Source organism: Quercus lobata, unplaced genomic scaffold (assembly GCF_001633185.2).
Source record: "Quercus lobata isolate SW786 unplaced genomic scaffold, ValleyOak3.0 Primary Assembly Scq3eQI_869, whole genome shotgun sequence".
In the NCBI taxonomy this organism is placed as follows: Eukaryota; Viridiplantae; Streptophyta; class Magnoliopsida; order Fagales; family Fagaceae; genus Quercus; species Quercus lobata.
This window is the reverse complement of record NW_022154773.1, coordinates 36,039-61,710: the sequence shown is the minus strand read 5'-3', so window position 1 is coordinate 61,710 and position 25,672 is coordinate 36,039. Positions and strand designations below refer to the sequence as shown.

Sequence of the window (25,672 nt, the reverse complement as noted above, 5' to 3'; positions counted from 1 at the left end):
TCTGTGAGATATATACACCTCAGGAGACTCCTAGGACAAGGTCTAGGAACGTGCTCCCTTGAAGAACTCCAACAGATAGAAGAACAGTTAGAGAGGAGCGTAAGCAGCATTAGAGCTAGAAAGGTTAATTATAAAATCCCTAACTTCGCTTTCATGATATTTTACTAAATGGTAGTTTAACATGCTTTATCTTGGTCTATACTTTCAGGCTCAGGTTTTCAAGGAACAAATTGAGCAACTAAAGGAAAAGGTAAAGTTTTAAATTGATTGATATGTAGGCCCAACAAGGTGATTTCAAGTTGCGTAGAAAGAAGTTTCCCTGTTAATTTTTTTTTTGTTGAGTTCCTGGCACTGAAATATTGCAGCACCATAAGTTTTTTCTTAACAGAATTCTTCAGTTGTTGCTGACTAGTATATGTTCTATTTTCTAATTTTTTGTCAGGAAAAAGTCCTAGCAGCTGAAAATGCAAGGCTATGTGAGAAGGTGAACTTTTGCAATTATTATTACTAGTACTAGTATTCTTTTATTCTTCTTGTTGATGGTATTATATTTGACTTTTGAGGAAACATATTGCTCCATTTGGTAAGGAAATGACAAACAATATAATTAATCTCAAAATTTTTTTGAGATTTAATGTTTTGAACAATCCAGTATTGAAAAAAAAAAACAAGTACCAGTCATCTGCTTTATAACTTATTTCTCTAGGCAAGATCTAGATTCTTGCCAGAACCTTATATGCAATACCAGTTATTGCTTGACTTGTATTATGATTTTTTTATTTTTTGAAATTTCTTTTTAAAGTTACCTTTAACATCTCTTTGCAGTGTGGTATTCAACCACAGCAAGGATCAAATGAGCAGAGAGAAATTTTACCTTATGAAGAAAGTAGTCCAAGTTCTGATGTGGAAACTGAGTTGTTCATTGGACCACCAGAAGGGAGAACAAAGCGCTCTCGCTTACAGAATTGATGGTCTTACTCTTAAATGTAAGCCACATCTTTGCAAATATAATACATTATTAGTAAGTCTATTTCCAATAATCTGTACTAGATTGTGGTACAACTAAAATGTTGCACTGCCTCAGGCAATTGTACTGCTGACTGCCTTGATATATTGTTTGCTGATAGAATCAACTGCATTAAACACCAAACTCATGGCATCTGGGTGCCTTATGGTCCTCTCTGAAACACCAGCAACTAAGGCCTTTGTATTCCTCCCAACCTTCGTGTTGGTAATAAGCATTTTGAGTGGCATATTGGACTTGATGAGTGTGAACATAGTTTAGTTAGCACAAAATCCCTCAAGTTTGCAGCCATGCCAACCTAAATAATGTGAACATACTTTAGTTTATAGTTAATCCAAGATTGGTAGCATTCAGAACTAATGTTGTCCGTATAGGCAAGTTTCTAAATTGACTCTCCTGGTGCAAGACAGTAAGTAATTCATTGAGATTGTGGTGTAACAACTTACTCTTTTAGGGAGCACTGATGTAAGACATTCATAGATCAACACCCTCATCGAGGCCTTTTGACCCAATCATCACATTTGAATCAATTTGCTTGTCAAACTTCTTCTTTCTTCTTGCTTCAAAATCTTGAAATCCTTCCATCTAAAAGCGTTTGGGGTTCAGTTGGGTTGAAAATACATATTGGGTTTTTGCTGAAATATAAAATGAATAAATTAATAACACTACATGCAGGGACTATGACATACCTGCTGAAATTGATCCATTGAAATAGGATTGCCATGCAGGGAGATATTCTACAGAACTTTGCAGTCTTTCAGTAGATTCAGAGGTATCTGTCCAGAAATAAATACTAAATATTAATACAGGCAAGTCCAGCTATTGCATAAATAGACTAGTACAAAGGGAATCAAAAGAACCATGACTCTTCGATACTTAAACCACCTTATTCAAAACAGTACCAAATAGTAAGGCTTCACAAATAGATTAATAACCATGAATCTTGAAACTCCAGAATTCACATTTCTAACCTAAAAATTAAATTTATATAATCTTCATAAAATTGCTGAACTCTCCTTTTGACTGGCAAAGTCCTGAAAGCAAACACCATCACTGTCTTAATTCGAAAAGGTCCATCAAATGGTAGTCAGGAAGTTGTACTTAGCGGAGAATAATATGTTCCGATTCTCTTCTTCAACCTACACTATATCTTTTCTCTTTTAATTTCTTCATCTGTGTTGACCACGGGACAAAGTTTGCAAGTCCAACAGCTTTCGAGTTTGATAAAAGTAAAAGGGGCATTATCAATTCTGTTTTGGGGAACTTTAGGAAAGATAAGACTTTGAGGTAGAAAGAAGGAGAGAAAATGACGAGAATAATAGCTAAGTAGATCAAGGAAGAAGGGAGGCTTCAGTATTAGGAAAGTTGACAAGAGATCCACATGCATGTGTTAAGAGAGAGAGAGTGAGAGGTAAGTTAATACCTGTTTCACGTTATTATTGTCCAAGCAAAGTGATTTTAAGTGAATGAGATTGCAGATTTTAAGTGATTTCATCATCTATACACATGCAGAAATTATGACCTTAAATCTCAGAAATCTACATAATGTTCAGATCCACTATATCGAATTTATAAATTAGCATTATCTTACTTATTTAGAGAAGAGAATTACTTTCATCAGGCAAGGAGGTAATTTGATTTCCATCAAGTGTCATAAGTTTTAGAGACTGAAGTTTCCCCAAGTTTGTAGGTAGTTGCTGGACAAGATTCTCAGCTAAGATCTGAAAAGATAGGGCAACTTTAAGCTAAAGCTTTGCCAATATCATATTATGATGATCACTCATGACAATAAAAGCAAAAAGCACCATGTGCATATAATCATGTCATAAGAAATACTAAAAAAAAAAAGATAAGACTTAGCAATAAAGTCACAAGAACAGCTCTCAGAGATAAGTTGGTAAATAAGATATCCAACTGTTTTACGAGACTAAAAGATCTAACAAGAGAGGAGAATGGATTGTTTCAATGAATCTCTTACAATTAATTCCCAAGAATTGCTCTTCTGATGTATGTCCCTCTCTAAGACTCTAATTCTCTCCACCACAGTGAGATAAAGCAGAACCAATACAATTATTATTCCTTATAAATATTTGTATCGACATATTCTAAGCTGATAAACAAACTGAAAATCAGATATGTTCAAATCCATTTATCCATTCTACCTCCAAAACGTCACTTGTTTAGCAACCAATGCATCAGCCAACATTAGTGTATCTCAATCTAATTCATTAACAAATAAAAAAATGGTTCTATTGCCAATCAATGCTTTTTTTTTTTTGTTTGATAGGTAATAAGTGTAGTTATACTGATCAAAAGTATTAAAAAATTAAGTTCATGATGATGAACACAAGGGAAAAAGGCTAGTCTAAGAGAAACAAGGAAGTCTATGTTGGATGAACAATCCAAGAAACCCCAACACCGAGACCAATCAAAAAGAGTGCGTTGACATAATGATTTTTCCGTATCCTAAAAAAAAGACGATTTTGCTCCGTCCAAACAATCCACATCATACAACCCGGAACCATATTCCAAATATCTGATCTATGCCTCCCAAGCCAATCAATGCTTAGTGAAACTGGGTAGATCAATCCAACTTATCTCTTAAAAATGCAGCAGGCAATATGCAAATTTAAGCTTACACAAATTTATGAATCTATTAATAGGTGATCTCTCAAGTATCCAAACTCTCTCACTACTAGATATGTTATTAAGATAGAATATATATCCTTACTTTCCCTAAAAAAAACTCCCATTTTTACAACTATGTTCACTCTTGTAGTTTAAGCTGGTATATTATATTGACTTAACAAGTCACTGTGAGCCATGTTGAAACTTTGTCAATTCAAACAAATAGCAGATTATCCCGTAATCTTTGATTCAAAACTAGAAGCACTGTTTCCATCAGAAATTGAAAAGCTCCTTCAAAATCAAGCAGTTAAGGTTTTATCACTTATTTAAATGATGTGCATTTATAACCTATTTCATGGAAAGGGATTACAGTTCACATACACAACTGAATTTAAAGATTCTTACCAGGCGCTGCATGTTAATTAATTTGCTTATATCCATAGGTATGTCAACTGCAAAATTAAATTGAACTTGAGTAGGAGACAGGTGTTAACTGTTAACAGCACGAAGACGTTCTTTTAAAGAAAATTAAAAAAAAAAAATCAACTTCTCACTGCTAAATCAAGTACAGAAAACTGTGAGAACAAGTCTGAACGAGTCTTTTTCACCAATGTTAACCCAATGACTTGGGATCTTCATAGGAAAAAGAGCATTACCTATTTTATTGTGGGTTAAATCAAGAGTCCGTACAGATCTATTCTGTCCAAACTTCATTTGGGAACGCCTGTTGAAAAGAAATAAAGTATCCATGAGTAAAATGGTAACTCTTCAACTGGTATCATAGTATTAGTATCCTATAGCTCATCATAGTTTTACACAAATTGACAGGTACTGATTAATGATACGGTTTTTCTTATTATTTATGCATGCATAAAGCAGTTCACTTTTATATATTGAAAATATCTCCATGTTGGTATTTATGTGTCTCTATATTGATCTGATCGAAACATGCACTGACTACTTTAATTGCTAACATTAATGCATAGATCAAACCATCCTATTCCTATCTAATCATTTCACTGTTGTCCAAGATATGCAACAAAACTGAAAAATTTTAACCAATGAAAAACTTTATATTCTCAACAATACTAGAACCCATTTCACTTCAATTAGAACCCTCTTGTACTGTAAATTACATACAACCCACACTAAATCAAAACCACTCTGAGCAAAAGCGGGTGACCTCCACTAAAAGAAACAAAACTTATTTCAGTTTTAAAAACTCCAAGATTGAGAACAAAGCAAATACTTTTTGTGGTTCCACATGGCACACAAATATACATAAAATACATTAAAAAAAAAAAAACTCGCTGTGACTTTTTCTATATAGAGGTGCATGAGATTACAACATTACTAAATTAACATCCTAGATCATGATTACAACATTACAAAATTAGCAATTATTTAATGGTTTTGAGATCATAGTGACTACAAAATTAACATCCATGATCCTGATTCCAACATTACTATTTGAAAATCTTACGCTACTCATATACTATTTGCCATGGGTTACAGCCCCTACATATTGTTATGGAATTGCAAAATTGTGCTCAATTTCTTATGTGGCAATTCCGCCAAGATCTCTTCTTTAGTTGGGGGACGGAATTCAAATTCAGAAAATCACAGCTATTCCTGTAGGTCAAATATCACCATACATGGCACAGAGGTTTGAAACTGCCCTTCAAAATACACTTTTTTAAACCTCACTTTAGTACAATTTTTTCTAATAGCACATTTTCAAAAAGCTGAAAAATAAACCATGCCAAATGAGAATATATAACACTGAAAAACTGCTTAATATTCTTAATGTGTTTCATTAGTCTTGCATATGGCATCACTCAAGTACACAAAAAGAGGATGATAATTTTCAACTATTTTTTCCGTTTTGATGCAGGCAAAGCATGATAAAATTAATTAAATAAATAAAAATAGACTGTGGTATCATAAAAATATATGTAGATTAAAATAACAAATGATGCAAGGAATAAAATTGCAACAAAAGCATTTAACAACCAACACATGTTGGGTTACCTCCATTGTCACATTTAAGAACCATATCCTTGTTGGAATATCTACCTCCAGCTAATGTCCTTATTTGAGGCATTCACCTAGTTCCAATAATGTACGTTCAAACCATATTGAAAACAAAAATAATCTTATTGAAATGTGAAAAGAGAAATAATAATGGAATAAAGTGTGTTGTTTCACATTAAGCTTTCAGATACCTTTTTTGAATCTTACGCCGTCTCGTATAATGAGGAGGAGGTCTTGCATGTCCTTCGTCAGATGCCTCAGGCCCAACATTGTGTCCATGTTTGTGCCCCCCTGTCCCACACGGAGGTGCCTTTGATATGCGTTTAGGCCGACCTTCAGCCGCTGTAGGTAACCCAACCGCCTGCTCAGCCTGAACATGGGGTGGGTCAATGGCTGAAGAAGGGGTACTAAACGAACTATGGGAGGGTGGCTCCTGCTGCATGTCAGGTGGGGTACCCAGGTCAAAGGATGGAATGGGTGACAGCTGAAGAAATGACTGTGGGGTGGGTGGACGGACGTCAGACCCAGAACAAGGAAGTGGGGTGGGTGGAGGGATGGTGGGGCAAGGAGATGGATGGGGGGTGGGTGAAGGGATGGTGGGCGTAGGGGCTGGATGTGGGTTAGGTGAAGGGATGGTGGGCGTAGGGGCTGGATGTGGGCTAGGTGAAGGGATGGTGGGCGTAGGAGCTGAATGTGGGTTGGGTGAAGGGATGGTGACAGTAGGGGATGGATGTGGGGTGGATGAAGGGATGGTGGGGCTGGCGGATGCATGTGGGGTGGATGCAGAGGGATCGGGGGTAGGGAGAAGCTGAGGGGTAGCAACAAGCGGACGGGATTGACATCCGGCCGGAGCTGTGCTCGTGCTTGGGCCGGTAGGCATAGCTGCCTCCTCAATCGGGGCCTCAGGGATAGGAGGTTGGACACGTGTCATCGCCTGCACTGCCGTCAGCACCTCAGTAATGTCGTTGTGGTCCTCCGTGCCCACTGGATGACGCCTCAACAAACGGACGTATCCTTCAATCTGCACATGGAAAAACCACACATATTAGACCTGCAATACGAAATCAACAATGCCAATTGATAATAAAATAAATGTTGGTTCTACTACTAATAATTGCAAATCAAAGGGAGATGAAGTGCTAAACAAAAAATGTAGTAACAAACATCATGCTCTCTAAACAGTGGTTTCATGGTAAGAAACACGGTAACATGTAGAAGAGATTGAGAAGTTACCAGCAGAGTCACTACAGCACCAGGCCTATCGATGAACCTCCGAGTCACCCTTTTGAACCAGTCGTGGTACTCGTGCTCTGGAGGCATATCACCAAGCACTACTTCACAACACCGATCAAAGCGATTACCCCACTCAAGGATATGCACAGCATGCTTCTGCATCCAATTAACACCGATCTTCCCCCTCAAATCAATGCCATGAAGCACTCTGTCAGTGTTAACAGCGCGGGGAATTTCTTGGATCATCCCGAATTGACGAACAACACGATTCGGTGTATGTTTCTCTACTAGGTGGAAACATACAAGCGGCACCGTTGCCGTCCATACGGCCCTCCCTGCAACACACCACGGCGGGAGGTCGTCAAAATGAGCTTCATATGGCTGCCACACCACCTACAATAGCCAAAAAAGAAGTACACAACACATTAGGGAACAATGTTTATATTTCAAAGTTCACGAAACCTATATGGACGTTCGTAAAAGCGTAAAATAAGGCATTTTCATACCTGGTCTGGCAACATGGAAGCTAGTTGCTTGCGATACCTGTCCCTGAAGATGTGGGCGGGCCTATTTTTCTTGTTTGGGACCCACAACCACCTACAATCAAGAAGAATGGATCAATAAGTACTGAGATAATCTTAAAACTATAATGTAATCACATATATCAAATAAAAGGAAATAAAAGGAAATTGAAATTTGAAGAAATAATGTAATCACTTAAGATGAAGAAATAAAAGGAAATTGGAATTTGATCATTTTATTTTAAGTCAAGGATGTACTTCAAGAAACCAAGATTTCTCTTACTTCAACACTTTAAAACTCGAGGGCAAGTTTTCTCTACCAGGAGAGAATGACGCAAGTAGCAAGCTAATATCATTTTAATTTTAGGTGTTATGACCAATGTATAATTTTTTGGTTTTTAGAGATGGGTTGTCCTAATAGTCTTATTTTGAGTTTAGTTATTTAGTTTGGGCTTACTAGTAAAATCCCAAGGAGTCCAATTCTCATGTCCCACTAGAAGTGGAGTAGGCATTGGTCATCTATCATATGGATGTCATGCTTTCTATTCAGAAAGAGGATTAAGTTTCTAAATTTTTAGAGGCCATGAAGCATTGTTTGATACAACCTTCTCGAAGGTGTGATGCCTACGAAATCCTAGGCGTGATCCCTAGAAGTTTATTGTTTTTCTTTTCCTTTCTTAAATACCCAATAACTTAAAACCTTGCAAACACACATTGGTTTGTAACCTTTTAAACCCTAAAATCCAAAATTTCAAACCCTAAACTACCCATCCATCAAATATCCCCAACAATGCTTATAGAGAGCCAAAACACTTTTCATGGGTAACTGTTCACAGCCCTGGAACAACAATCTAAATCTTAGATTATCTTTTTTGTTTCATCCCTAAATTCTACTGTTGTTGAAGCTGAAATACTTATTTTTGTAGACCGTATATGAATGGACTTCGACATCTCTTACGTCTTCTATTGCAGACTTTCTTGAGTTCCTGGATTCCTTGAGCTTTCATTAATTTTTTGTTGTATGTTTTTGCTTTGCTCCTTGCATACACCCCATGTATTTGGTTAGCATCCCTTTGCTTTACTTATTTATTTATTTTAATGGATTATATATAAAAATAAGTGCCTATTTTTTTTAATGTCCTATTGTCCAAATAAACTCACAGCATCACTACATTCCAAACTGGTTGGGTTCTGATACGTACACACACTTTTTTTTTTTTTTATAACCACACAACAAAGCTGAGAGAAAGAGAGAGTGAAAGAGAGAGAGATCTGACTTTGTTTCTGTGTTGTTGTGTACTGTACACACTCACGCCTCCCAGCTACAACCATCTATATGACTCTATATATAAGTGTACCTTCTTAAAAGCCTTTTAAAACCTAACACAGTACTTGCTTTTAAGGAAGATAAAAGCTTTAGCAAAAGTTGAAAACATAAAAGAGGGCCGGCCTATATGATAAAAACTTGATCTCTCTCTCAGTCTTTTTCTGGTTCAGATTTAAGCTATAAAGCAGGTGATGCAGTAAATAGCCGATCTGAACCAAACTCAGTCTCTTTGTATTTAAAGCTTTTGCTGACCCTAAAAAATATGCCTGCCAGCCCATTACTACATTCGCATTTACATTAGTACTAATCTTAGATTCTTAGTCATAATCAATTAAATTCCCCACTCATTAATAATTAAAAAGACACACTTAACTGTCCCAAATTTAGAAAGAAAAAGAGCTACAAAAAGATACTTACTTTGAACATTGATTGCAGAAGTCTGATAACTGATTAGTGATTATCACTAACTTGACGACTAGGTATAACTTTAATTCAGAGGGCAAGCACATCAAAAGTTTGGTTGCAAGCATGTAACCATTAGCAGCTTATTTATGTGCAAGACAGTCTTGCATTTTGTTCAGACTATAATTACTCAGTATCTAGGCTGTCATTTGCATAATATTAGACAGTATAATAAGAGGACAGTCGATGTAGGATCTTTAAAAATTCAGTACTAAATTAAGGTTTCTGATCAAATCTTGAAGGATTCTTAAATAGACTTTGATATTTGATGGTGTGGGTTGGGCTAATCAATAAAAAGATTGGATCTTAAATGAGTCAGTTGTTGTTTGGTTTAAAAGAGTGAATAGAATGGGAAACAAAGAAAGATAAACCCTAAACAAACACTCTCAAAGGCAAAGCGTAAAATAAGCTGTCATCATTCTTTTAAAATTCACTCTCTCTATGAGTGTTACTAATTACAATAAAGCCTTTATAAATAACCTAAAGAGACTAGGACTTCAAATAGCAAATAAAAATACTCAAGAAAACTCAAAACATAATATAAGACTCGTGCTTTGGTGAAGACAGTATGTTATAGCAGTATGAGGTAGAGACTTACTTCAGGGATAGTGGACCACGTACTGGAGGACCGTAAGCACCCACTGGCGGGCCTCGCTCAACTGTCGGGCACAAATAGGGGAACCTGGCCCATGCCCAGTACTGGAGCAACAGCAAGCACCCACCAATCTGACTGGTGTCCTCGCTTGCCCTGCATAGCTCTCGATACAACCATGCAAGGCAAGCACTTCCCCAACTGTACCTCCGTGGATTGTGAAGGTTTTCCAACTGCTGCACCCACATTAGATGCACCCTATCGCCGGATTTGTCCATGAATATTGTGTCCCCCAATAGCGCTAGGATGTAGCATCGTGCGTACTTATGCAGCTGATCCTCTTCAGCATCAGGCGGCAATGGGTTAGCAACTTCCTCCAAAAGGCGGTTGATGAGAATCCTCTACCCATCAAGTTGCTTATGGTTGTTTTGAGTTACAGGTTGAAAGCCAAGGAAGTCCCGGCACACATCCACCCAAGTTTTTTGTGTGCTCCCTGTTATAGCGTCACCATCAACAGGAAGCCCGAGAAGAACCTCCACATCCTGCAATGTGATGGTCACCTCACCATGTGGCATGTGAAAGGTGTGAGTCTCGGGCCGCCATCGCTCTACTAAGGCCGTTATCAGGCCATTGTCAATCTCTCTACCCGGGACCCACAGGAGTCCCTCCAAACCAACTGTGGTGATGATGTTCCTCACTCGGTCGTCCACCATTGGAGGTTGCTTAGAGAACTCTGAACTACGACTACGGTAGGTAATGGACCCTGGATCCTGCACATAACAAAATCATGGATTAATATAGTATATGCAAATACGTGTACATTGTATGGATTAAATGCATGTGCACAAGTTACTGTTTTAGTTGAGTGTTTTACCCGCCCATTCCAAATAGCTTCGGACCGATGCGTCGCCTGCTGTGTCAACACTGAGTCGTCAATGGGTCCAGGCTGTGTATAGTCAATGCGTCCAGCATTTGCAGCAGCCATACTGAAGAAGAATGATAAGCAATTAGTTTCAAAATTGAACACACAATATGCTTAAATATATAGGTATGAGTTAGAGCAACTAAAGCCACTTTGTACAATGAGAATTCAGTAAAAGATGAAAGACTAAACCAAAAGAGGCCAATATGAACACAAAGCTTTTTAGACTTAGGATTTTATTTTTAAGGTTACAGTTTTGAACACACGCAGTTTTTGTATTTATTTTTATTTTTTAAAAGAAGATCACACACAGAACAATGCTTAGTTACAAATACCACAAGACAATGAAGGGCTTTGATGAACTTACTATCAAACATGAGATTAAAGGGTAATTTAGGAACATAAAAAAAGAAAAAGAAAAAAGAAACTAATGTATTAAATACTATTGATTGATTTCATATCAACAACTAAATAAATTAATTTTTGAATGAAAGAAACAATTTTTTTTATATCAATTTTATTACAAAATGCTTACAAATTGACATGATAATTCTTCTCCAAAAAAAAAAAAATGACATCATAATAATTGTGATTGATGTCATGACAACCACATAATAAGTAAATTTCTTAATTACTTTTTTTTATGTGTTTTAAATATCAAAATTATTAGACTTTAATTATTATCTCATTTAAAAGTATACACAAAACATAAGTTCATGGATTAGACAATAAAAAAAATCCTATTAATACAAAAATAGGTGTCCATAGTAAGAACAAATAAAATATATAATACAATTGTGGAATTTTCAATATATTAATCCAATTAAAGGTTATTAAATAGTGTGATAATTAGCAGCTTTTTCCTATTATGAAACTGTTTATACAAATTCATTATGACACAGAAAGGTTACTAGTTATAATTGAGACACGGCCTTATAATTATGAGTTTCATCTTTTTGGCTCAAAAGATGCAGAATCTGTCATCACTCAATTTCTACATCCTCTGTTCATTTATGCAGTAATGTATAGGCATTGTGACTTTGTTACCCAGAGGAGCGTGTTCTGCATAATTTATCTCAGAGACCTCTGACCTAGGAAGCTGAATACGTACTTGAGTAAATTTTTGGTATATGATAAGACCTTATTAGAAATCTTGAAGAGGGCATAGCTCTAGTACATGGGAGGTATATTATTGTTCATATACTATTGCTCAATAGATTTTAGTGATTAGGCTATTTGAAAATTCCTCTTATCAATAAAAAATGCATTTTCTGGCTAAAAGATACTAATAACCTAGCCATATCTGTTCTGCCTGCACAAGCAAAGACTTTTGCAAACCATAAAACATTTTGTCTCCCTTTGTTTATTAGTTTTCCTTGAAGGTGAAGCATCAAGAATAATTAACATAACTTATCTCTCCACTTCCCGCCCACCCCACCCAACAAAAAAAAGAAAAGAAAAGAAAAATAATAGAAATACAATAATCCTTATTGAATATGATTATCACATAAAATATAGTACCGAATGATGTTATGCCGTCTCAAGGGCACGAAAAATGCTTTGTCCATTTGAAGTGGAAGTTTGTAAGCTTATTTGCTTCCTATGGTTTATTTGGAAGGGGAACTTCACCAGAGTGCCAGGTTTGTCGAAGCTAACTAGGAATGAATTATATGATGCCTTTCCTAATTTGGAATATGTTATGAATGATTTTGGTAATATAAGAGGATGTGATGTGATGAAGATTACATAAAACAGTGCTTGAGACAGTAGTAAGCCACAATTTTGTGGTTTGGTCGTCTCATGAGGTTCTTCAGCAAAGTTAGAGCAATGCTTTCCCTTGGCAAAATATTTGTGATTTGGGGTTCCCTTGAACATATCCTTCTTAGGCTCATTAAAGCTTTGTTGTATATACTTATGGTGGAAGTATGATCAAGAGATGTCATTTTATCACTTGTTGGTGTTCCATGCATTGAAGTGATGTTTTGTGCCATCTTTGGGTCCACTCTACAGTTCTAGGAATTGTTTTCTCTCTTTTCTGTTTTGCTCTGTGCCTGTGTCTGTGGCAGTATACCTAGATCACTGTTGGATTTGGTGGCTAACTACAGAGGAAGGTCCTTTGTAGTTGGTATGGTGTATATAGAGGAAGAGGGAAAAGCTGTACTTATTGAGGGCAGTGAGCTTCCTGTTTACTGACTTGAGATGGTGCTATAAAGGTCCTTTTTTAATGGCTTTTGTTTATCTTCTTCTTCCTTTTTATTTTTATTTTTGATTTTTGATTTATTTTTAAATGGGCAAGTCATACACGACCCAATGGGTTTTGAAACCACAACCTCACTATCCTCCTGCTTTTAATGGCTTTATGCCACACCTGACTTCTCTTTTCTTATTGTTTGAGGAAACCTTAATTTGATTGGAGAAAAATCACTAGCAATAGACTGGTAATACTTCAAAAAATGCAAGGTGGAAAACCCATGCTCATCAGATACATATAATGACAACCCCAAGGCAACCTGCGGAACACAACCTGATAGCTATACTATAGTCTTTTTGTGGTGTATGATTATGTTTTGTGTAGGCTACATATATTTTGATGGGGAAAAAAATTTCAGCTTGTTATATGTTTTTAGTTGTGCATGTAGATTTGAATTTTTTGATTGCTATTGATTAAGTTAAAAAGTTCAAAATTTTAAGGGTATTTATTAACGCCTTAACAAAAAATTTAGGGTTGGAAACACCTTTTATATGAATTATTAATGTCTGTTTAAAGTTAATGCTCCATAATATTTCCAAATTCTTCCATCCTTTCTCTGTGTTTTCACAAAAAGTTGAACTTTTTCTTTTTTATTCCACCGTATTGATTTTGTGGCAAAGGACTACTTAACTAAGGTCATTGTCACTTTGTGTTGAGCATTTGAACTATTAGTACTTATTTTTTTATTACATTTTCAAAGTTCTTATTTGTTATTATAATGGAAACCAGCTGTTTGGAGATGCATCATACAAATTTTTCTACTCTCGTAGATACTAGTTTGCCCATATTGAGTGCAATTTACTTAAAGTGTGTGGATTGAGGATTTTTCTAAGTTGATATGTTCCATTATCATGTAAGTTACACAATCGGAACATTTTTATTCTGAAGGTAACAATAGTGCTTGCTTTAATTATGTCTTTTAATCTGTTCTCATGCCAATTATTTCATTTTTATTTGCCTATTTAAGTAAGTTATCTGAGAATCTTATTGTAGGACCTCACTAAATACAAGGAGCCTACCTCACTCTTTGAACACTTAATTGTTGTGGGGCTTCATCCAGATGCTAATCTTGAGATTGTGGAGGATGTATTTGCTAAAAGGAAGAAATGGCAGTTACAAATGGCAAATTCTGAAATATTAGAATTTAAAAAGCTGCAGCATCTGGCGCCTTCAATTCCAACATTGGAACCTCAGGTTGACTGCATGACTAAATTCTTTCCTAGAACCATTTTATATTTTTTCTATTTTCAACAGTATATGATCTGATCTACTGGGTCATTTTATTTGTCACACATATGCATTCAGGTTCTTTTTTAAAAAAGTATTTTAACTAGCTATCTTCTATGTTGCTTTATTACTTGCCTCATTTGATATTCTAGTTCTATAATTTTTTTCAAGATCTCTACTTGTGGCATTTGTATAGTGATCTTGTCTCTGCTTCATGTGGCACATGATTTTATAGGCACTGCATTAATACACAGTTAATTTGCTACTGAGAATTTTTTGCCGTAATTCAATTTTATTTTATTTTTATTCTTTATGGGAAGGCTGTTTTGGTTGTAATCAGAATGGTCATATCTGGTTGGTTATCCATCATTGTTTGATGTGGTGCATATGGCATCTCTGGAATAGTAGGAGTTTTGAAGACATGGAAAGTTCTATGCCTAATCTCAAGTTGTTCTTTTTTAGAACATTATTGGATTGGCTATCAGCCATGAAGAGCCTTTCCTTTTTTCTATTGTTGATTTATTAGATTTATGCAATTTTGTAATTGATTGTTTACCCCATTATACTTCTTGTGTACTTCGGTGACTTGTTTTCCTGATTTATATAATTTTATTACTTATCAATTTTTATTTTTATTTTTATCTGTTGTGTTTTCTTCCCTTATAAACTCTGATGATTTATTGGTTGGTATATCTTGAATAATGAGTTTTTGGTCCTCTACTCATATTGGCTGACATAACTACTGTTTTATCTTTCATCTTCTCGGGTCATAGATACTTTTTAGATACCCTCCTGGAAAGAGGTTAGCCATTCGTGCACTTAACTATTTGCAATTGCAATAGAGGCTTTTACTATGATTATGCAGCTAAGTGTCAAGGAGTACAAGGAAAGCAGGTTGCTTTTTCGGTACCCATTAATATCAGGGAGACTGAGCTTTCATGATCATCTCTGATTGATAAAATTATGGTGGATAGCTAAAAATCTCTCAGCAAGAAGACCTCAGCTCCTTCAATCAGTATTCTATACAAGTGCTAGGTGATTTGGCTAGTTGTTTCAACTGCCTAGGAGTTTGTAAAAGCTATCGAGCAAGAATTCAGTAGCTTTTTGTAGAAAATTTGAGAGAAGTATGTTGGGATGCTACAGTTGTTTTGGGCTTGGATTGTGTGCCAATGAAAGGAGGTTTGGGGTTGAAAAGGATAGAGGAATGGAATAAGGCAGCTGTTCTAAAGCATAATTAGAATTTTTTTGTACAAGCAGGTTCTTTATGTGTGACCTGGGTGCACTATAACATTCAAAAGGGGAAGAGCTTTTAAGTTGTTACGGTCCCTCAATAGTGTACCTGGGGCTGGAGGAAGATCCTAAGCTTGAGAAGCCTTGCTAGACCTTATCTGAAGTTTCAATTGGGGATGGGATCCTTATTTTCCTTATGCATGATTGGTGGCATGCTGATGGGGGGCATATGAAAAATATGGATACAGAGCAGTATATGGTTCTGCTAGCAAGATGGATGCCAAGGTTGCTGTGTGTTGAAGGGTTCTGACTGGTGTTGAAATCATGCAAGGCCAGATGACTTAGTCTCCATCCAAAGAAAATTATATCTAATTAAGCTAGAAGATGTGGATCAGCCTATTTGGGTGGTTTCTCTCTCTCTTTTTATTTTTATTTTTTTTGGTGGAGAATCTATTTCGGATGTTTTTAATTATGCTACATTTTAGTCATACTGAAACCCGGAAGGATTTCTATCCAAGCCTCCTATGGTTAATTGGTGGAGGTTGGTTTGGTTCCCTTTAGCCATCCCTTAGCGTGCCCTTTATCGGGTGTTTAGCACTTAGAAACAGGTTGGCCCTAGAGATAGGCTCCTTTGATGGGGATACAATGGAGACATAAATTGTGTATTTTGTAGTGCCTGCTTGGAGAGCAGGAATCCCATTTTTTTTCAGTGTTCGTTTAAAAGGAGAATTTGGAAAGAGATTATGTGATGTTGTCAGGTCACTAGTCCTAAATATTGCTACATCACATCCGTCAAAAGTAAGACGTGTAATCTCTAAAAAAGTCAACAGAAGCTATTAGCCACAGGGCTCCTTTGTTTTAAAAAAGAAGGAACAGAAATAATCCTAAGAGAAGCAGCCAAGCCCATTCCAATATCTCCTAAATGTTTCAATCAATCTATTATAAGTATATTTTGATCATTATCCAATTACAATTACACTAAGCATACGCTTCATATGGAAAATTTAAAATTACTAAATGCGAAAAAAATTTAAAATGACAACCCAATTGAAATATTTAAATGTAAATAAAATTTAAAGGAGCACAGATGCAGAATTCACAAAATTAGAAAAATAAAAAGGGGTTTAAGACATTATCAAATTTACCAAGAAGAAAGTCATCAAACTTTCAGTAACATGGATCAAATTAAACACTAAATCATCAACTTTAACAAACCCTATCATCAACTTTAACAAACCCTAACATCAACAATTTAATTTAACAAAGACCCAGTTAACTAACCCTAACATCATCACTGCAAAACAATGCATAGTTCAAGATTTGAGTATGAAATTTCCCTCATATCAACACATCAACCCACGAATAGAACAAAGCACAAAACAAAACAAAAAAAAATAAAAATAAAAATCAAACCCACAAACCAATTCAATCTCAAAACACAATAAAGTTTCGCTCTTTTTTAGCAGGTTTAACAGTTTTATTACAAATTCAATACAGAACCCAAAATAGAAAACAAATTCGTGACTGATGACTTTCTTTAATTTTTCATGCATGTTTCTCGGCAACCAAACAGTCAACGGTGGGTACAAAGCAACTCACCTTTTTCTTTAGTTTTGAGAGACCGCGTAGAAAGAAAAAGGTTGCTGTGGCTTGATCGAAGCTTTTGGCGAAGGCTGACTGAGACTGAGAGTGAGATTGACTGAGAGTGAGAACAATGAGATGGAGAAGCAGGTGAGTGAGAGCGTGAGTGGAGAAAGTCAGTGACAGATCAGTGTGTGAGAGGGTGAGACAGTGAGTGAGAGCGTCACCTTAAGCGTTTGCTCTGTGTGAGAGAGAGGGTGAGGGTGAGTGACAGTGGAGAGTGATTTGTGTGAGGTGAGTGAGGCGTTATTTTTGAAAATGTATTATTTGAAACTCGAGTCTCTGAGACTCGGTTTTACTTTAAGTAAACCGAGTCTCAGAGACTCGAGTTTAACACGTGGCATCTACGTGGAACTCGAGTTTCTGAGACTCGAGTTCCATGTAGACGCCACGTGGATTTTTGCCACATGAAACAACCTAAACCGAGCCTCAGAGGCTCGATTTAGGGGCCCAAAATCGAGCCTCTGAGGCTCGAGTTGCTAGTTTCCCAATATCTTTCCAAACTGACCCTACTAACTATATAGTTCGGGTTTTATGGGTAATTACCCATTTTCACCGCCTCTTTCTTCTTCTCAAACACACCCACACAGCCTCACGCCTCTCTCTCACAGCCTCAACCTTCGTTTTCTGAGCAAACTCAGACTGGCAAGAGAATCCGGTACAACTGGACAGCCCCTCTCTCTCTCTCTCTCTCTCTCCTCAAACTCCTCAAACCCGCGTCTCAACTTCTCTTCTCAAACACACAGAGCCCAGCCTCACGCCTCTCTCTCATCTCCTCCACCTTTGTTTTCTGAGAAACTCAGACCGGCGAGATCTTGTGATGCGAAATCGACGGCGGCCACGTGTAGCAGCTGACGATCTCACCGGACAACTGGACAGCCCCTACCTCCTCACGGATCTCACCGGACAGCAGCAGCCGCCGATCTTGTGATGCTTCACTTCCCTACCTCCTAACTCTACTCCCACGCTTCTCTTCTCTAATGGGTATTCATTCTTCTTCTTTTTCGATAAAGATTTGTTTTTTCTTCCTAAAGCTTAGATTTTGTGTATCTGTTTTTATTTTTACTTATATGGGTCTTTTTAGTTGAATTGATGTATTGGGTTTTGTTTCTCTCTTTTGTCTTTGATGTAATTATATATTTCTGCTGCTTCCACGACTTATAGGGATTCCACTTCCATCTATCTATGTTCTTTATTCAATTAGTGTACCCTTTTTTTGGGTTCTCAAGTTAAAACCCAATTGTGCTGTCTTTTATCGATATGTAATGTAATCACTGTGAGAGATTTTAGAGATTCTACAGTACTCAAACTCAACCTCTGCATTGTAGGCATAAATTACATGGAACATATGTGCTTCTTCGCTATATTGCTCGTGTTGCTAGCCTTCCCAATTTCTATGGACAGAATGCATATGAATCTGGCCAGGTTATTTTCTTTGGAATCTTTTTTTAAGTTGTTTTCTGTTAATGTTTTACTTCATTCTAATCCTACTGTTGCTTCTTCTCAGATTAATGAGTGGCTGGAATATGCCCTCGTCTTTTCATTGGGTCCTACATTTGACAAAATTTATGTGATGGTAGGAGTTGGAGCAACTAAATTGAAATGGAAGTTTCAACTACTCATGACTCGAGGTATTGTGCATAACATCATTCATCAGCCATTCAAAATAGTAAGTTAGGAACGTTTTCAAGGAATGAAGAAAACTAACATCTCGAGTTTTAGAAACTCGAGATCCATATTATAACTCCAGTCCAAAAGACTTGCTTTGTGAATGTGAAAATGTCACATAGATCTCGAGTCTTTAAAACTCGATTTCCATGCAAAAAAATTCACCTATAGTGGCGTTTTTAAGCCTTACAGTGACGTTTTTAAGCCTTACAGTGACGTTTTAAAACCCTATAGCGGCGTTTTCGCGCAAAATTTTTTTTATAAGTACATGTTTAGGGGGCCCTATAGTGGCGTTTTTAAGCCCTATAGTGACGTTTTATAGACCTATAGCGGCGTTTTCACTCAATTAATGGAAATCGAGTTTTTAAAACTCGATTTTCAGCCTGATTTTTTTCCAAATTTAACTTAATCCACTTACAAATCGAGACTTAAAAACTCGAGTTTTATCTTGGAACTCGAGTTTTAGACACTCGAGATGCTAGTTTCCAATATTGTTTTGAAACGTGACAATTAACTAAATTTTTTAATATTTATTGTTATTTAGAAAAAAAATTCCTCATGACTCTGCTATTTCACTACTCATGTCATGTTTAGAGTATGATGGCCTCTCCATCATGAATAATTTCTAAATTCAAGCTTTTGATGCTAACATCCATCCGTTTCTTCTTGGGCAGAGATATAACCACTTCATTCCCAAGTTTTGTTTTCCACTTGCAAGTTGATGACACCCGAGTTTCTAGATGACATCAAGTTGATAGTATTTAGCTGGAAGAGCTTGTTTTTCTCTTACTGCCAATGTAGCTTGACTGGAAGTGCTTGGTTTGACCATTTTAGCTTTTGCCCAAATGGGTCTGAGCTATTTGTTTGTTGGTTGGTCTCACTGGGAATTAGAGAGGAAAGGAATTCTCTGGCATTTCACCATACTTGTGGTCAAATTGAGTTTGTGCTACTAGCACTTTGAGAGTAAAGAAGAAAAATTTGTAAAGTATATCATGACTTGCAGATGAGGTGAAACTAAAAGCAGAAGTGCAGAAAATTGATTGGAAATTGTAGGCTTGGCTTCCGTCAATTATTATTATTATTTTTTTTTTTTGGGTTCCTCTTTTGCGTAACCAGTGGCACTTAGTTGGTGATTTGTGTACAAGTGCATGGTAGCATTGATATTTTTCAGCAGATTATCTTTGATGATGTAATGAATGGAAATGTAATGAATGGAAAGTGTTATTGATAGTGTATTTTTCAAGCTATGTTGTGTTATTATTGTGAGGCAAATGAGCCTTTTTAAACAAAGAGATGCAAATGGGTTATGGTATGGATATTTCTTTTTGATGACTGAAAGGGAATAACAAATGGGATTTTCTTTCTTTCTTTTTTTTCTTTTAATTTACCTTTCCCTTTTTCTTTTATGTTTTCTTCCCTGAGAAGAGAGTGGCCTGATTGGCAGATTCTTTTTGTTCTTAGTAGGGAAGGAGGAATCAAAGAATCTGACCCTAGAGGCTGTCAATTTGGCCATTACTACACATTGCTTTTAACATACAGTACTAATAGCACCAATGGGTACTATATCAATCAATGTGTGATATGTCCTGCCTTACAGATACATGAGCATCCAAGACCCAACGTTACCAAAGATCCTTTTTTGGCTCAGACTCTAAAATGATTTCAATTGCATCCAGCCATCAAATGGTATATACAAAAGAGGACAAAGAAAAAAAAAAAAAAGAGAACACACTATAAGTTCTTATTCTTTCAAGACTGAACCTGCATGTTTCATTGCAAACTTCTGCATAGGTCAATTATAAAGATACTTGGAGATATTTGTTTCATCCAGCCAACCATGTTGCAAACTTTTGCATGTTTCATCCAGCCAACCAATCTTAAAGAGAGCTAAATAAAAAGAAAAGCTCAACAAATCTATTGCTAAATTTAAAGTTCCTGAATTTAAATTTCCATCCATATCATTCTATTGCATTCATTCAAAGCTGTCTTGTTCAAATATGCAAATACATAGATACAAAGATATAAAAATGAGCTTTCCCATTGCATACGTCCAAATTGTGATGTCCAAAAAATCTGTCCAAATTGTGCTGTCCAAAAAATCTATCCAAATTGTCAGATATGCTTTCCAAAAATCTGTCGAAGTCAAATGTGCTGTCCAAAAAATACTGTTAAAGTTCTGTCCACTAGATGTTATATAACAGCCAATATATTGTCCAAAAACTGTGCAAAACACAAGGAAAACAACCAATATGGTGTTTTTCAAAGGTTGTCAATATCAGGATCTACCGAAGCCTGCCAAATATACCACCGAAGATAAAATAAGTGTATGGAAAAAATAACTAAAAGGAAAATATAAGTTTAAGTTGTAGCAAAATTCATAACGAGTATACACACCTGATTCAAGCCATATAACCCAATATGATCTTGTCCAACCAAAAATTCACACTCAAAAAATTCCTACATATAGCATTTAAACAAATCAATATTTCATTTTCTATACTAATGAAAGTAACTGGGTAGTAGGATATTAGACAAAATTTATAAGTATACCTGATTCAAACCATTGAACCCAACAACATTGTCTTGTCCAACCAAATTACTACAACTGAAAGATTCCTGTATATGACATTTAAATAAATTTATGTGTCACTTTTTAATATTAGTAATTGTTTAATAGGATATTAGAAAAAATATGTAAGTAGTAGCATCATACCTGAGTTATGTTATCTACTAATTGTGATGGTTGTTCAACATTACTATGTTCTTTGTAAGAATTAATATTAACTGAGGAATCAACCTATGTGGGAAGAAAAAATAATTGTTACATAAAACAAATTTATGAACCTACAAATTCATGTTCTATAATGGAATGTAAATGAACTTACTCTATTTAGGCCACCACATGATTGAAATTGTCTTGCTCCACAAGTCTTTTTGGATTGATCCTTCTTACTTTGAGATTTTTTTTTTTGTCCCTTCTAATGAACTTTTCAACCTTCCTCTTGGACGACCTACAGTAGGTTTTGTTTTGATCCCACATATGCCTTGAGAAATGTCCACATGTGACTCAAATCCACCGTCATCTTATGAAACATTCTTGGGAACAACTTCACCATGGATCTCACCCTCCATAGAGGACAAACAACATTTAATTCTCATTTCTTGCAAATCCTGCAATAATTTGTCAAAACATTTATCAACATGTTCATACATCATCTCTCTCTCTGCTGCAAATGTGTTAATTTGAAGGCATTTGTGACTCAAGTGAGAAAGACGCTTTCCCACTGACTCTCGAGCACTACCTTTAACATCAATGCCACGATAGTACTTGATAGAACCAGCCTTTGCATCTTGTGTCCATCTTTTCAATACATAATGGGGTGGAATTCTCTTAACATTTTTCCTGTCAAGAACTTTCAAAGCATGGGAACATAGAATTCCCAAGAAGCTAAACTTCATGCAACTGCATTGGACTGTCGTTGTTGAGGCTTCATATTTGACTAAATGCTCTTGAGTTTTGTTTCGATATTTCACTCTGGATTCTGTGATAGAATCAGATTTACTAGCCTTGTAAATAGTACAATCCACAATCTTCACATATTCATCTTGAAACATTTTAAATATTTCTGGAGTGTACAACTTTGCAGCATGTCTCAACATCTCAAAATCAAATAGTAAAACTGGTGTTGTTTGTCTCATTTTGAACTCTGCTTGTAGTTCTTGACTTCGCTTATCAGACAATACTCTAGAGTAATGTCCAAAAAATTGCAAAAGACCATGTTTTGGTTTCAAGTATTTCTTTAGCACACTATTCATTGACTCACTGCGTTGAGTGTTTTTCATATCAGCAGTGAACATATGTCTACCGTATATCATACACCATTTCTCTTTCACATCAAACATTTCACGCAACCATGGATTATCAGTTAGATCATATGTTTCAAGCATGTCATTCCAAGCAACCATCCATTCATTTTCATCTTCAAAATCATACACACAATTACTAAAATCATTTCAAAATTGGTTTGATGAATTAAATATATGATGTAGACGCTTAGCAGCATTCTGATAAATATGCCACACACATAGACGGTGATTTGATTCAGGAAACACATCTTCTATTGCATTAGCCATTGCAGCAGATTGATCTGTAAATATAGTTTTTGGTTGTTTTCCTGACATTGCACTCAAAAAAGTTTCAAACAACCACTTGAATGACATTATAGTTTCATCATAAAGTAAAGCTGCACCAAAAACAATTGATTGTTTATGATGATTAACCCCAATAAATGGAGCAAAGGGTCAACCATATGAATTTGTTCGATAAGTGGTGTCAAAACATACAACATCCCCAAAGTATCCATAATCAACTATAGATCTAGAATCAGCCCAAAAAATATTCAAAATTTGATTATCATCATCAAGTTGTATAGAATAAAAATAAGATGGATCTTCTAATTGCATCTTTCTAAAGTGATCCATTACAGCACGACCATCTCCTCTCTTTAAAGCCTCTCTCCTCTTGGACTTTACATGATTTTTATAGTCAACATTCAAAAACCCAAGATTTTCATAACCACCAACTTGCATGCTCAACAAATCTATGGTTTGTTTTATTGATACCCCAGATTTTTCTGCATCATCCGCAAAAGCTTGTTGTGCAGGTGTAATTTTCCTATTTGATCTTAACATGTGTTTCATTGGAGAAGGAGCAAACTCATGATTATGTTGTTCATGAAAAGAAACAACTTCTAACATACCATCCTTTTGAAGTTGACAAGTCATTTGTGCTAAACAACCAATTCGTGAAATTGGGTGATGAAAAGATACCTGTTCACGACGTTTGTCAATAGCTCGTTCACCTTCTTTTGAACAACAAAATGTTCTCCTCTTAACATGTCCAGCACTTCCTCACCTAACATACTGTTTCCTTACACTGAAGCCCATTCTATGAGCATATTGTTTGTAAAACTCATATGCACTATCATCACAATCAAATTTCATTCCAATCATCGGTGCCTTAATTTCCATATTGTGTTTACTGGGAGTGTTTGGACTACCATCAATAGGTTTTACTTGTGCTTCTTCCTAAATTCAAAAACCAAAAAAAAGCAATAGTGTTAAGAATATTCAATATGAAAAATAATATTCAATTTTTTTAATAAACCTACCATAGTTGCTTATAGTCTTACAAACAGTCAAGATCAACAACAACAACAACAACAACAACAATATTCAAAACTCAAAATACCTAAACATCCTATTCAACAGAAATTATACTAAAAAAATTTCCAAAAAATAAGTAGTATATAAATCCTTGCCACCAACAATAAATATCCATTCAAAACCAACAAATTCATAAGCTATTAAACTATAGAACTCAGCTATGTCCATAGTCATAAGGATAAATATTCAAAATTCAAATATAATGTAATTTGAGAAACCAATTTGAGGAAATAATAATCTTTAAAAAAACAATGTTTTTTTTTTTAAAAAGAAAATCAGACCTGAACAAATTGAGAATCACTGCATTTCTCACTGTCAGGGAGAATGCTGAGACACGATGGAGTGGTAGGAGCAGTGGGAGCGGTGGTCCTTGGTGGCGAATTTATGGGAGCGGCATTAGATGAGTGAGAAACTAAATGGGGTGGAATCAGGGTTGTCTAGTTGGTCCGGTGAGATCGGCGGCTGCTGCTGCATATGGCCGCCGTCCATTCCGCTTCACAAGCTCTCGCCGGTCAGAACCTCAAAACCTCAGGTTGAGACGCGGTTTTGAGGAGTTTGAGGAGAGAGAGAGAGAGAGAGGGGATGTCTAATTGTACCGGATTCTCTTGCCAGTCTGAGTTTGCTCAGAAAACGAAGGTTGAGGCTGTGAGAGAGAGGCGTGAGGCTGTGTGGGTGTGTTTGAGAAGAAGAAAGAGGCTGAACGTGTGTTTGAGAAGAAAGAGGCTAACGCTGTTAGGGTTAACAGCATTCCACAGCTAAATGGGTCATGTGCGTTGCACATGACTCCAAGCTGAGGTGTCTCCTCTTTTTAAGTGACACCTGCCCCTGTATGTAGGATTTCCTCCAAACCTGTTTGGAGGAAATCCGTGTCCTATCCTAAAATATCAAAGTTTAAAACTTATCCATTAAGTTTTAGATTATTACAAATTAAGCCACATACTTTTTGTTAGTTTCAAATTGAAATCTGGACTTTCAAAATAGTATCACCTTAAATTCTTGTCATTTTGAGTTGGATTTGGGGCTTTGATTATGGAGTTTTAAAGATTTCTTGTCTTCTATCCCCATTCTTTTCAGTGGGGAAAAATAATGACAGACAGGTAACTTAGGCTTGCATGTTGTGCTGCTTTTGTACATTCATCTACTTTTAATTTGTGAGTCTTGATATATGGAAACAATCGGAGGGATCATGATACTACTTTTTTCATAATAAAACACTTGTAGAAAGCTATACCTAAAGACCCCAACTCACCTGCGGAATCTAGTTGTGGGGGCAACTCAAAAGAAGAAAGTGGTTCCACAGGCTGGCCTGATCAAAGAGAGACTGTTGATGAAGAACTTCCATTAACATTTTTTGACATAGTTATGGTTAGAAATTTTTCAAGAAAAGCCAAGAAGATTTGGAGAAAGTGCTGATGATAGCAGCAGTATTCAAATTCTTGTTGCACGCCTTTAGATGCATCATGCAAGTGCAATTGATGACAATGGAAGCAATTTTTGTTATTATCATATCACTGCATTCTGGGCCAAATTATCTCATACTTTTAACATTGCAGAAAGTCTTGAAATTTATGATTGTGTCATGATGTGATGGGAATGATAGTCAAAGTTACAATGAAAAGGATATGCCATTGTCCACACCAGGGCTCACCCTTGAAAGGTTGATTGAGAATGAGGGGAGTGGGTTAG

General features: G+C 36.1%; 2 protein-coding genes and 2 long non-coding RNA genes across 8 annotated transcripts; 1 reads left to right on the top strand and 3 right to left on the bottom strand.

Annotated features, from left to right (window-relative positions):
* On the top strand, window positions 1–1,318 carry LOC115973315 (MADS-box protein SOC1-like; the record flags this gene model as incomplete). The annotated part of the gene is made up of 4 exons (XM_031093568.1): window positions 1–123; window positions 209–250; window positions 443–484; window positions 826–1,318. Coding segments are annotated over 4 exons (351 nt in total), but the record flags the coding sequence as incomplete, so codon positions are not given.
* A 1,303-nt stretch (window positions 1,319–2,621) lies between these two features.
* LOC115973319 lies at window positions 2,622–4,350 on the bottom strand. Its single transcript, XR_004087688.1, has 3 exons — window positions 4,309–4,350; window positions 4,058–4,104; window positions 2,622–2,745 (listed from the first exon to the last, which is right to left on the bottom strand). It is a non-coding gene; the product is annotated as an uncharacterized LOC115973319 (long non-coding RNA).
* Window positions 4,351–6,147: 1,797 nt separating this feature from the next.
* On the bottom strand, window positions 6,148–10,421 carry LOC115973314 (serine/threonine-protein phosphatase 7 long form homolog). Its single transcript, XM_031093567.1, has 5 exons — window positions 9,828–10,421; window positions 7,426–7,516; window positions 6,920–7,312; window positions 6,518–6,707; window positions 6,148–6,182 (listed from the first exon to the last, which is right to left on the bottom strand). Exons 1-5 carry the CDS (start codon window positions 10,097–10,099, stop codon window positions 6,148–6,150), a joined length of 981 nt encoding a protein of 326 aa, XP_030949427.1. The 5' UTR covers window positions 10,100–10,421.
* A 10,138-nt stretch (window positions 10,422–20,559) lies between these two features.
* Window positions 20,560–24,355, bottom strand: LOC115973318. 5 transcript variants are annotated; one of them, XR_004087684.1, is made up of 6 exons: window positions 24,268–24,355; window positions 23,591–23,848; window positions 21,646–21,931; window positions 21,311–21,376; window positions 21,155–21,217; window positions 20,560–21,052 (listed from the first exon to the last, which is right to left on the bottom strand). It is a non-coding gene; the product is annotated as an uncharacterized LOC115973318 (long non-coding RNA). The 5 variants fall into 5 exon arrangements; XR_004087687.1 differs by lacking the exons at window positions 23,591–23,848; window positions 24,268–24,355 and adding an exon at window positions 22,063–22,093; XR_004087686.1 differs by lacking the exons at window positions 23,591–23,848; window positions 24,268–24,355 and adding an exon at window positions 21,474–21,557 and having other exon boundaries at window positions 21,646–22,080.
* Between the last annotated feature and the right edge of the window lie 1,317 nt (window positions 24,356–25,672).